Raw genomic sequence first — 12,919 nt, 5'->3', positions numbered from 1 at the left:
TCTTGTTTATTTTCTTCAAGGCAGTTCTCAGTCTTTACTCAGTGGTAGAATGAAGGCTTACTAGATACATGACCCTGATTCTCTGACTCCCCTATTCACTGTTATTGCAATGTCAGTAACAAAAGATGCTTAAATATTTGTCAGTGGATGACTATATATTCCATTTAATGGATAAGTTATTTCTTACTCCTGTTGATAAGTGTTAGGGTAATTTCCAGCTTTTTCTCTATGAATGCTTTACTGTGCAGATGTCTTGGCATGATTCTGTCAATATTCCTGCAGAATACATTTCTATTATAAAAATGGATTTTTTTAAGCCAAAGGGTATTTACATCTACACTTAGTGGCTAGTGCCAGCTTATCCTCCAAAAACTTTCTGCCGTTTCACTATATCCGTACCCATAGCTGATATCATTAATCTTTTCCATCTTTACCAGTGGTGATACATACATTAGATGGCTGGGTGTTGCTATTAAAAGATGTCTGAGATAACAATTGGTGTTGATAAGCTCTCAGTAAGCTGGCCACTAGTACAATGCCGTCTCTGAAAACTGTCAGCTTACGCTTCATCAGTATTTTGGAGCTATGTATCAAAGGCCTTACGAGCTCTTACCCTCTAATCGAGGCGTTGAAGCAGTCCCTGGGTGGGAGAAGCTAAGAGTTGTTTACACTGTTCAGCATTGTTTGACTAGCAGACAAAATGGGGAAGGACAGACTGACTATTGAAGAAGGACATCATATGCTATGCTACAGATGGTAATGTTTTACAAGGGTCTGCAGCACACGGATTGAACAGTAAGTGTAAATACCAAATATGTCAGAACGTTATCGACTGCATATCATTATAGTAATGGCAAAGAAAACTTTTCTACTGAACATGTTTCACTTTAGGGATAGGGTAGAGAAGAGAATGAAATTAGAAAAAGATCATTTGGGGAACACCCTAATTTTTCCTGGCCACAGTTCATGCTTCTAATAGCCGTTTTGCACCTGCATATTAAAAGATAATCCAAGGGCGTTAATGTCAGGTGTTTTGGGGGAACAAAAATATCATTGTATACGGTGTGTTATTGGCCAGTCCAGGAAGACTCCTCTCAGAGCGGGCCAGCTGAGGAAGAAAAACAGAAGGGAAAGTGGAGTTGTGACTTAAAAGTTTTAGTGTTAAGTGAAAAGTGCTGATACAGGAAGATCTGAGGAGACTGCATAAATTGTTAAATGACAAGGTGTTTAGTAGTGACAGTTAATAAAAGTGGATATGTATGAGTTCTTAGATTTACATAATAAATTTTACTAAGAACTTTATTTAATCCCTGAGGATATATCGAAAGTTTATTATTATGCTCCTGAAATAGAGTTGCATATTCTTACTTTAAAACGGAATAAACAATTGGCTTCAGTTCTTCCAGTCCAGATTATTGGAAAAGTGAGTTAGCATGAACTGCCAGGTGAAACTGTGGCTTTTATAATGGAGCTGCTTTATTTTTATATGGTGAAGTTACTCCCAGTGAGTAATGCTTAAACTTTTTAAAATCTAAGGCAGTTAAAATACTTTTGTCTGGATGGGAACTAGAGAAGTAACTTCGGTGTGAAATCTGTATGGTGTCAAGAATTATCATGAGGACTTGGACAGAAGGCCAGTTAAAGTGCAGCTGGTGAAGTAGAAGCTCCAGCACCATCATGAAATTGAGTCTCAATAATGCCAATCTTGTATAATAAGGTGGAATGCAAGAAAATATACTTAATTTTATAGCTGCATGAGGTGCTAATGTATGTAATTTACTTTAAGGTCATTCTGTAGGAAGGCACAAATGCGGCATATTAACAGTATGTACAGATGATATGGGTGTTCATTATACAGTTGTATCTACGCTTCTGCATACTGAAATTTTTTGTAATAAAAGAAAAACCTAGTTTGCTTAAGTTTTCCTATTGGAAAAGCTGAAGGAAAAATTACTCATAGTAATATTTTGAATGAGGTCTGGAAAGGAAGGATGCCCGTTTCCACTGCCTCGCTAGACTGGGTAGGTTGGCCTTCCCCACCCTTTCTCGTCGGAGCACCATTTGGTGGTGACAGTTGGCAGGACAGGAGCATTCTGCTGTGGTCTGTAGCTAGTGATCACTGACATCAGGGAACATCTACTTCATAATATTTTATCTTGATTGGTACTTAGTAGGCATTTCCCATTTTTGTTTCATAATTCTTTCTTTGATTCCCTGGATCAATCCTCTTAATTTTTCATATTTTGTGGTGTCTCTCCCTTATGCTCTAGGAGATTTTTTTCAGCTTCAGTTATCTATTTAACTTTAAAAATTTTTATTCTCTCCAGGCCTTATGAGAGTAATAAACTTCCCCTACCCTATCCCTGTTTTTCAGTTGCCTTATTTTTATGTTGGTTTTTCTTGAACTTCTCTTTTGTTGAAGGTTTTCCTGAAGTGTTTGGTGAGCCTTGGTTAATGGGAGCTCATTAGCCCCTTACTGATCAGCAGGGTGTAGTGAAGGGAGCTTGGCTGCCAGCTCCGTCCAGAGCAAGCATGAGGAAGGCTTTCTGTTTGAGCAGGATTCTGCCTTAGTTCTCTCTGGACAGTATATTCAATTTCTTAGTGGATAATTGTCAGGTTTTTGGTAGATTTGAATTTGTCTGCAGAGCAGTGTAGGGATGAGTTGGTATGTACTGTTGCTTCTGTGGAGCTTCATTTTCACGCCTACTGTATATTTCCCTGCTGATGGACACTTACCCTCCCTCACCTCATCAAGTTGCAGTGAAGAGCAAAGATAATTTTTATGTATTTCACATACATTTTAAAGTGCTTTAAAAATAATAGTATTGAAAAGTTCCTAATGTACAAATGGATATTGTAAGTTTGGAACAAGAACTTGCTTTTTTTCCATAAATTCATTATAAATCATGGTCAAGTTACCAGGTCAACCCACAAACAGATCTTACCCATTATCACGGCTAAACTATGCTGCCTTTGCATCACTCACAAGGAGGCAATACTATATGTTTTTCCTCGAAGCCAGATGTACAGAGGGCTTCTTAAACAGCTGCACAGCCTATAAATGTGACTGGTTGGTTTCTGAGCCCCGAGGCATTGGCCAAAGGAAGAGCTCAGTATAGAATATGTTTTAAGCCCCCTTTCCCAGAAATATACTTGGAGCTGCAGTAGGGAACCCATTTTCCAGAGAGTTGGAAAAATGATTAAGTAGCTAGTCACAAAGATACAAGTGAAATGCAGTACCAGTGGACAAAGAACCTGGGTTCCTTCCGGCAATATATCTCAAAGTGTAGACAGCAGATCATTTGCTGCATCCTAGAGTGTTCATTAAAAATGCTGGCTTCTGTGTCCCACTCCAGCCCTAATGAACCAAAACATTAAACACATAATCCTGCTGAGTAAATGACGGTTGACTCATGAACAACGTGAGCTTGAACTGCACAGGGCCACTTACACACTGACTTTTCAGTTGGCCTACGCAGTTCAAACCTGCGTTGTCCAAGGGTCACATGGCAATTGGCAATCTTCGGATATGGAGGGCTGACTTAAGTTATTTGTGGATTTTCAACTGTGCAGGTGGTCAGTACCCCAACCCCCCTGTTCAAGGGTCAGCTGTATTTTACAGTACAGGATTCTTGTTGACAGGAATCACCATTATTATTTTCTGTCCTTCATTTTGCTTTGTATATAAATTGTCTGTTGTTTCTACTGTGGATTTTAAAACAATTGTATCCACAATTCTTGTCAGCTTTAAGTGTCAAGTGATCTTTGTGGCTGTAAAAATCTAGTGCTGGAAGAGCAATTTTAGGGATAATCAATACGTGTTTCCTTTGTAGAGAAAATAGGACTCCAGAGCGCAGTTTCAAATTTCCTTAAACATATTTAAACTCCTTTATACATTGATAGAAAACAGTTCACACATAAATATCTTAGTCCATATCTTCACACATTGGTAAACACCCAGTCTGTTAATTTGTAGTGTAAGATGCCCTTGTTTAGGGACAGACTTTGTAATAAAGGAAATTTTATTAGGACTGTCTAGAGGCTATGAGCCCTTAAATTATTCTTACCTGCAAGTAGTTCCATGTGTGATTCATTGTTTTCCTGAATTATTACACAGTAAAGCCAAAATGCAGACATAAATAAATGCTAAGATTTTTATACATATGTATGAATGGTTAAATTTTTTTATATTGATCAAACAGCATTAGTCAGTATAATATTGTATTTATAATCATTGCTATAAATTTGAACTTTGAAAAACAACTAAAAGTCATGCTTTTAATTTGTGTTGCTAACTTTTCTTTTGAAAAGTAATTTTACTTCTTAGTAAAAAATATCTAAAATCCATTGCTGTGATCCAGTCGCCAAAATTACTTTCTTGAAGGTATTTTAGATGGCATCATATTAGAAAACAATTGATCCTTTTAATGAAAACTGGGTGTTTTTTAAAAATCCCATTGGACTTCTGATGGGACAGATCTGTCCTAGATAGAGGATCTATGAATTTTTCAGTGAGAGAAGTTAAAATGGGAGAGGTCTTTTGGAACTCAAGGAGGAGCTGATTTTGAATAGCCACCCCTCCCCCACCCCGGGGCTTTCAGTATTAAAGCTTTTATGCTTTCATCATCTTCAATAATTATGCTTTTTGACATCCTGAATACCTGTAATTTATATTTCTACTAAGAAGAGGTGCTTGTTAAAGAAGAGTTTTCACTTAGAAGTGCAGCAGTGACCGAGCTGTGGTTGAGGTGTCTGGAGGAGACTGTGATGTCTGTTTCACCACGTAATGTGGTGAAAAATGGTTCGGGGCTTTTTCTGGATGTAGTCCATGGTGTTTAACAGACCATCCTAGTGACTTGTGAGTATTAAAGTCAAATTAATTTAAAACCCTAATGACTTTTTATTAATTCTTTTAGGGTACGTCAAGTACACCATACAACTGTTTTTGAAAATCCTGCGCGGACAATGGCTACCCAAGGTTTGTATCATAAGCCTCTAGGTCCTGAGTTGGGGCTCAGCTTCGTTGCCATTAACCCAGTCTGGCTCAGATGCCCCTTGATTTCCTCTCTCCCTGCTTGCTTATCAGGCTGCCTTTTGCTCCATTTCTGCTCACTCCTCATGGCTTGGTGAAATAGCACACAAGCCACCCACAGGAGTCTAGTCTGGATGACTGCTTCTGGAGCCTGGATGCAGTACCATTCTTCCCTGATTCAGTGAGTAACTGTTAGGTGGTCCCTGAGAGTGTAGAGATCTCATCACCAAGCGCATCCTGGCTACCATTCTGTTCTTCTTGGCTGTCTTTCAAACTTAACTTTATTTCTAAAAATATTTCTAAAAATATTTCTAAAAATATTTCAATGGGTCATATCACAGATTTTTTTAAAAACTAAAATTATATTTCTGTGGTAGTAATGCTGATACTTTTTGTTTTTTATAGCTGATTTGATGGAGCTGGACATGGCCATGGAGCCAGACAGAAAAGCAGCTGTTAGTCACTGGCAGCAACAGTCTTACCTGGACTCTGGAATCCATTCTGGCGCCACTACCACAGCGCCATCTCTGAGTGGTAAAGGCAATCCCGAGGACGAAGATGCAGACACCACCCAGCAAGTCCTGTACGAGTGGGAGCAGGGCTTTTCCCAGCCCTTCACTCAGGAGCAAGTAGCTGGTAAGAGGAGTATTGCCTTACTGGAAGTCAGAATGCAGCTTCGAGAATTCGTTATTCTTAGGAAAGCTTGAATAAGATGGTATGGTAAAGAAAAGGGAGGCTTGCAGTGTCGCCTTACCTGTTTGGGATAGCAGATACTCAGGTGATGCTGAACTGTGGACAGTGAGTGTTGAACTTTCCCTCTCCAGATATTGATGGACAGTATGCGATGACTCGAGCTCAGAGGGTGCGAGCTGCTATGTTCCCTGAGACATTAGATGAGGGCATGCAGATCCCATCTACACAGTTCGATGCCGCTCATCCCACCAATGTCCAGCGTTTGGCTGAACCATCACAGATGCTGAAACATGCAGTTGTAAATTTGATTAACTATCAAGACGATGCAGAACTTGCCACGCGTGCAATCCCAGAACTGACAAAACTGCTGAATGATGAGGACCAGGTTAGTGAGACACGGACTGATCTCTAATCTGCTTTGAAGGAAACTCTCCAGGAAGGAGTCTCAGAATGTCTACTTAATGCTAGTTTTTGAAAACTCATGCTGTCTCTTAACTCCTGTACGTTATAGGTGGTGGTTAACAAGGCTGCAGTTATGGTCCATCAGCTTTCTAAAAAGGAAGCTTCCAGACACGCCATCATGCGTTCTCCTCAGATGGTGTCTGCTATTGTACGTACCATGCAGAATACAAATGATGTGGAAACAGCTCGCTGTACTGCTGGGACCTTGCACAATCTCTCCCACCATCGTGAGGGCTTGCTGGCCATCTTTAAGTCTGGGGGTATTCCTGCCCTGGTGAAGATGCTTGGGTAAGGAAACGTCAGAATGCTCGAAGCCAACAGGGAGAAGAGGGCATCCCACCAGTTCTGACGAGGCTTTTTTTTTCCCCCCCTCCCTCCCCAGCTCACCAGTGGATTCAGTACTGTTTTATGCCATTACAACTCTCCACAACCTCTTATTGCATCAAGAAGGAGCTAAAATGGCAGTGCGTTTAGCTGGCGGGCTGCAGAAAATGGTTGCCTTGCTCAACAAAACAAATGTTAAATTCTTGGCTATTACAACAGACTGCCTTCAGATTTTAGCTTATGGCAATCAGGAAAGCAAGGTAAGAACTGTTCCAAATGTGGTTGTCATGGAGCATTGGAGACCTCCAATGTCATGTCCTTCTGTGGGCTCATGCAAATTCATTGTATGCCTCCCCCTTAGTATATATCCTAGAAAAGTCTAACATCTCTGTTCCTTTACATGTTTATGTGTGTGTAAAGCATTGAGCTGGGTAATAGGGATATAGCAGGCAGACTTCCCTTAGAGCTTTCATTCTTGGTTGGGAGATGGACACTGAAGTAATAGCCAAATTACTATTTTATTCATGTGTTAGGAGGAAGTAGGGGCTATGAGAACATATAAGTGAGCCACACCCTGTTTTGAAGGTTCAGGGAGACCTCTTAGAGGAATGATAGTTTTCAGCTCTCAAGGATGAGAGAGATTGACTAGGTAAAGGTCAGAGAGAGAGAATGGCATCTTCAAAAGTCCTGCTGAGGAACATGGGTTTTGGAATTTCAAGAAGTGAGTACACAGAGTGAGTAATAAGAAGAAAGGTCTGAGGTGAGATAGGGCAGATTCTGCAGGGCTTTGTAAACCATGGTAAAAGCTGTCCAAAGCAATCAAGTAATTTTCAGCAGAGGAATGAAGTGGTAAGATTTGTTTTTAGAAAATGGGGGTGGAGTTGGGAGGTGGGAGTATGCAGGGAAATAAAAGGGCAAGAATGGATGATTATGGTATCTCTTTGTAAGGTAGATGTGATTAGGAAAAGCAACGAGCCAAATCATTAGTTTAAGTTTCCTTTCTGGTGTAAGTTTTCAACAAATCAGCTGTGATATAACTTTCATATGTGAGCATTGCTGTTGCATACCAACATGGTTTCTAGTCTTTTCCCCACCCCTACCCCCATCCCCCTGCTATGATTTGTAGGGGGAAGAAAATTGAGCCAGAGTTGCTGTATCCTAGGATGCCTGAGTCTGAGTGGAATGCGGTAGAAGGAGGGATTAAATAGGGACCAGATATGAGAGAAGAGTGGGTAATGGAGTCCAGGAGTGCACTTAGGTCAATAGCAAGCTGGCTGGAGTTTTTGTGTAACACAGGTTGGCAATACAGCAGGGCTTTTCTCAGGCATTTGATCCAGACTCATAACTAACGATACATGCTTGTCCTTGTAGCTGATCATCCTGGCTAGTGGTGGACCCCAAGCTTTGGTAAATATAATGAGGACCTACACTTATGAGAAACTACTGTGGACCACAAGCAGAGTCCTGAAGGTGCTGTCTGTCTGCTCCAGTAATAAACCGGCTATTGTAGAAGCTGGTGAGTATATGGGTCTGTTCTGAGTTCTCATGTACAGCATCTGCATCCTAATTAGATTTCCTTTCTTAGGAAAAGGGTAATAGAACTTGACCTTAATGGGCTAAAAGTAGATGGTTCTGTTCAGTTTGCAGCCAAGATCGCCTTCAGACACACTCTTCACTCCTGCATTGGTGCTGCGTGAGCCTAGTTTAGGCAGAGTTCTTACCAATGAACTAGAGCTAATACTTGACTTGATAAAATTTGTTTTTAATTTGGGTTTTGTGCAGACTCAGTTTGCTTTGCTGGCAGACCTGCGAATACTTAGGAGAAGTTATGCTGCAACACGCTGTGTTGAAGTACAGTGTGCGTAGCACAGTGGTTTGCTTGATTTGCTGGGGTGCGTGTGCGCAGTGTCTTGCACTGGCGCTCTGTATTCTTAGTGAACAGGAGTCTGATGTGAAACAGTTTTCTGTTCCCTGTATTTTTAATGAAGCTGCTTGTATTATGTGCATATTGGTGGCAGAGGGAAGGAACAGGTGGTCTACACTAGGACCTCTTGCCTTTCTTCATAAAGATACAGCTACTCTTCCACTACCCAGCAACCTTTTTCCTTCCCACAACCCACCTCACATCTCCCTGGACTCAAGCCAAGCTTCAAATTAAAACTGGAAGAGGAAAGGTGAAAAGGCATTTAATAGAAAATACTGGAAGTGTAGGGTTAGTAACACTCATTTTCTCACTTGTTGGGAGATTTTACTTGAGAATCTATGGGAAAGAAAGGTATGATTGCTCAGGATACCTACTGGCAGTGCAGCAGTCGGCTCAGGGATAGACAAGTGTGGCTGGGTTTATATAGAAAAAGGGAATGTAAATTCTGCCAGCTATTCCAGAAGTACCTGGAGTGCTTGTGAAAAAATACAGACTTTTAGACTTATCAGAATCCCTGGAATGTTGAATCTGGAAATGTATGGGGCTGTAAAGTGTCTATTCATGCTTTATTTCAGCTTTGAAACTATAGCTGTAGAATGTTTAGGTCAGTTTGGAATGCTCAGTGGGATTCAGATTCCTAAAGGGTTCCTTAAAATTATGCTAAAGAATTTGGCGTGGCTCAGCAGTTGAGCATCAACCTATGATCCAGGAGATTCCTAGTCAGGGCATGTGCCTGGATTATAGGCTCGATCCTCAGTAGGGAGTGTGCAGGAAGCAGCCAGTCAGTGATTCTCATCATTGATGTTACTGTGTCTGTCTCTTCCTCTCCCTTTCTCTGAAGTCAGTGTGATACGTTTGAAGGAAGAAAAAAAAGAATTTGACCGTTACCTCTTGTAGGTAATGAGAAGCTATTGGTCGTTGTTGAGCAGTGGCATAGCATCACAGTGGGGTGTTTGGAACTACACTGTATGACAGTTTGGATGACCATATGCAAGCAGACCAGGCCTCTGAGATGTCTTGCAGGCTTCTGGGAATGAAGTAGTTTCGTATTAAAGAGAGACAACAAAGGATGAATGTTTGGGACTTCTGGGAGACTCCATAGGATGTGACAATGTAGGTGCAGAAGGTGAACCGAAAGTGGCTTATGGTGGGGAGAACGTGGGTACCATGGTGATAAATGGAACTGCCAGAATGGATTGTGTAATTTGAGGAACTAAACTGTTTAAGCAACGGATATACTCAGTGATTCGGATGTCAGTAGGTAGCTGGAAGTGTATGGTACTGGAATTCAGGGGAAGATGGCTACAGATTTGGGAGTTGCCTTAGTTATTGGGGGAAAGTCCTCTGTGAGGTGGGAGCTGCCTCCAAGTCATCTGCATGGGACTGCTGAATCAGAATGTGTGTGTTTTTAAAGTGTCTGCAGGCTATTCTCATGGGCATCTGGAGTTAAGGTCCACTCAGAGTTAGTAGTTACAGTAGAAGGAGGGAATGAAATCTCTGAGGGAGAGAAGGCAGAAGAGCATCTAGTCATCTAACACAGTATCAGCCTTGTGCAGCCGCTAATGAGTAGCTGGAGCTACTTGGAGAAAGGGACCAGATAGGAATGATCTTTGTCTTGTAGGGAAGGTAACTTTGTCGTTGTGATAAATACTATGAAGGAAAAGTACAGGGTGCCATGAGAATTACGGCAGGTAGATCTAACCTAATTTGAGGAAATAAACCTGAAAAAATGAGTGAGGAGACAAGGGGAAGTTCTCACCGCACTTAGAAGTGATGTCAGTAGGAGGGAGATGGGTGGCGTTAAGCCAGCCTGTGGGGAATTGAGCTTCCGTTCAGACGCCTGCAGTGTAAGTGCCCTTCCTGAGGGTCCTAGATGATGGGAGGCTGCAAACCTTGGGAGGCGGTGCCTTTCAGACAGCCCCTGGCGAAAGCACTCCAGGGCACTGTGTTTGGATTGTTCTTACCCCAGGAGTTTGCATGGCTCCTTCAGGTCTTTCCTCAGATGTCACCTTCATGTTGTGGTGACCTAATTACCCTTCTTAAAACTATATCTCTTGTCTTGTATTTTTTTCTATAGCGCTTAATACCATCTGATATTTTATATATATACATATATGTTTTAGTTTATTACTACTTGTTTATTGTTTGCCCCCAACTAGACCATGAGCTCTGTGAGTGTAGGGATTTTGCTCATTGGTATAGCTCCAACTCAAAATACTATTGAATGTTTTTGAAATGATTGAATAGATGAAAGAAGTGATAGGAATATTACCTTCAGGCGAATAGTGAAAATAATGAAGGCTTTTTCCACATAGGGAAGGAACAGTAGATACTTGACAGAAGTTGAGATGAATTGGCAAAGAAAGGGAAACTGAACAGTATCCTAGAAAATAAAAAGAAATAAAGGATTTAGATGGAAAAGATACGCTTTGGCAATAAAGAGGAACATCCTCTAAGACTAGAGAAGACACTTAGTGCTGATAGGAATTGTTGACTAATGGCCATTGCCTTGGATCTTTTTTCATATTGTAGGTGGAATGCAAGCTTTAGGACTTCACCTGACAGATCCAAGTCAACGTCTTGTTCAGAACTGTCTTTGGACTCTTAGGAATCTTTCAGATGCTGCAACTAAGCAGGTAAATTCTGAGTTAAACCAGTGCCTTGGTGACAGAGTCAAGATGACAGTGTCCTGAGCATGTGTTTTTGTTTCCATAGGAAGGAATGGAAGGTCTTCTTGGGACCCTTGTTCAGCTGCTGGGCTCAGATGACATAAACGTGGTCACCTGTGCAGCTGGAATTCTTTCTAATCTCACCTGCAATAACTATAAGAACAAGATGATGGTGTGCCAAGTGGGTGGCATAGAGGCTCTGGTGCGTACTGTCCTTCGTGCTGGTGACAGGGAGGACATCACCGAGCCGGCCATCTGTGCTCTTCGTCACCTGACCAGCCGACACCAGGAAGCAGAGATGGCCCAGAACGCTGTTCGCCTTCACTATGGACTACCAGTTGTAGTTAAACTCCTACACCCACCATCCCACTGGCCTCTGATAAAGGTGAGTTGTCAGAGTAGAAAGTGGCAGAAATAAAGATGAGCCACTTCTAGCTACGGGGTGGCTGCTAGGCACAGGGCCGAGGGATTGATGCGTGGGAAGTGGGGCTGGGGCGGGGTAGGTTCTGTAGTGTTTGTGTAGTCGGTGCTACTTTTAGGTGATCCCAGTAGTTTTAGTGTGGTGGGAATTGGGCTAAGAATGGTTTGACTGAGTTGTATGCAGTTTTTTATGCTTCTTATCAACAGGCTACCGTTGGATTGATTCGAAATCTTGCCCTTTGTCCAGCAAATCACGCCCCTTTGCGGGAGCAGGGCGCCATTCCACGGCTGGTTCAGCTGCTAGTACGTGCACATCAGGACACCCAGCGTCGTACGTCTATGGGCGGGACACAGCAGCAGTTTGTGGTGGGTAAATCTTAATAGTGACACCTGCCTATTTTGAAGGAATGCATCAGTCCGTAGGATCCTGAACTTCTTTGCTCATCGGCTCCCTCCTTTCTTTCCTACCTAAAGAGCTGCTTGCTATGGCTAAAAACACTTGTGTTTCTGTGGCTGCAGAGAGGATAATGTGGCCCCTAGTGACATTTCCTTTGTATCGTTTTATCAGTCTTACAAAGGGAGGGTGAGTGAGGCACCTCACAGTGTTGCCTCATCTACTCCATACCAAGGCTCACTGCTTAGGAAGTAATGGAACCACAATTTGAATCCAAGTCTGTCTGATTTCAGAGCCTGTTTTCCCCATTACAGCATGAGTTTTACCTACAAACATTTAACACACCTTTTACTATCTCTTCCAGGGGTGGTTTAAACTTTCCGCAGACCTAAGATTACCAACAAATTTCAAGAGTCAGCAGCATCATTTCTGGAATTTTTACCCATAATCTCACCCTAAAGCTTTGGTGTCAAGTTTTCAGTCCTAAAACTAGCTTCGTTACAAGTAAAGACATTTCTAAATCCTCCGAATTTAAGACTCAAACCTTCTAAGAGTTCTCTTCTTTAATTGGATGACTTTAGAAAGCAGGGATGGATCTTATCAGAACAGGTCTTGGGAGCCTGGTAGCTAGTTGTTCTGTGTATGCGCTCATTGGGGGCTTTGGTTTTCTCCCTTCATTCCTTTTGGTACTCGCCTGTGTCTATGTGGCAGCTTAGTAAAATGCAAAGTGTGCCTTTTATTTTAAATCTCTTCTTTAGGAAGGAGTTTTTGTGTCCTTAGAAAAATCAGTTGCTTGTAAAAGCAGAATCATAACGTTTTTTAAAACTCAGAAACAGGGACAACACATAGTACTTATATTTTGCAAAAGCTAACTTTTTTCATACAGGCTTTCAGCTGCATAGTCTGGAGAAGATGAGGCATAGACGTTCTGCTGGCACCTCTGTAGAATTTTAGTAGTTGGTGATACACTTTGCTAAGTTTTCACCAAATATATATAGATG

The 12,919-nt window shown here is 41.7% G+C and overlaps 1 protein-coding gene across 1 annotated transcript in view; it reads left to right on the top strand.

Annotated features, from left to right (window-relative positions):
• The window catches only part of CTNNB1 (catenin beta 1), a 31,206-nt gene that overhangs the window by 13,998 nt on the left and 4,289 nt on the right, over positions 1-12,919 (top strand). Inside the window, exons 2-10 of the mRNA XM_087824820.1 lie at positions 4,917-4,978; positions 5,438-5,668; positions 5,857-6,110; positions 6,237-6,475; positions 6,570-6,771; positions 7,883-8,027; positions 10,968-11,071; positions 11,151-11,489; positions 11,732-11,890. Coding sequence (XP_087680946.1) covers positions 4,966-4,978; positions 5,438-5,668; positions 5,857-6,110; positions 6,237-6,475; positions 6,570-6,771; positions 7,883-8,027; positions 10,968-11,071; positions 11,151-11,489; positions 11,732-11,890 — 1,686 coding nt within the window. The 5' untranslated portion in view covers positions 4,917-4,965. The remainder of the gene's footprint in view (positions 1-4,916; positions 4,979-5,437; positions 5,669-5,856; positions 6,111-6,236; positions 6,476-6,569; positions 6,772-7,882; positions 8,028-10,967; positions 11,072-11,150; positions 11,490-11,731; positions 11,891-12,919) is intronic.

This window comes from Miniopterus natalensis, chromosome 15 (assembly GCF_054644295.1).
Source record: "Miniopterus natalensis isolate mMinNat1 chromosome 15, mMinNat1.hap1, whole genome shotgun sequence".
Lineage (NCBI taxonomy): Eukaryota > Metazoa > Chordata > Mammalia > Chiroptera > Miniopteridae > Miniopterus > Miniopterus natalensis.
This window is presented reverse-complemented; position numbering and strand designations above follow the sequence as displayed.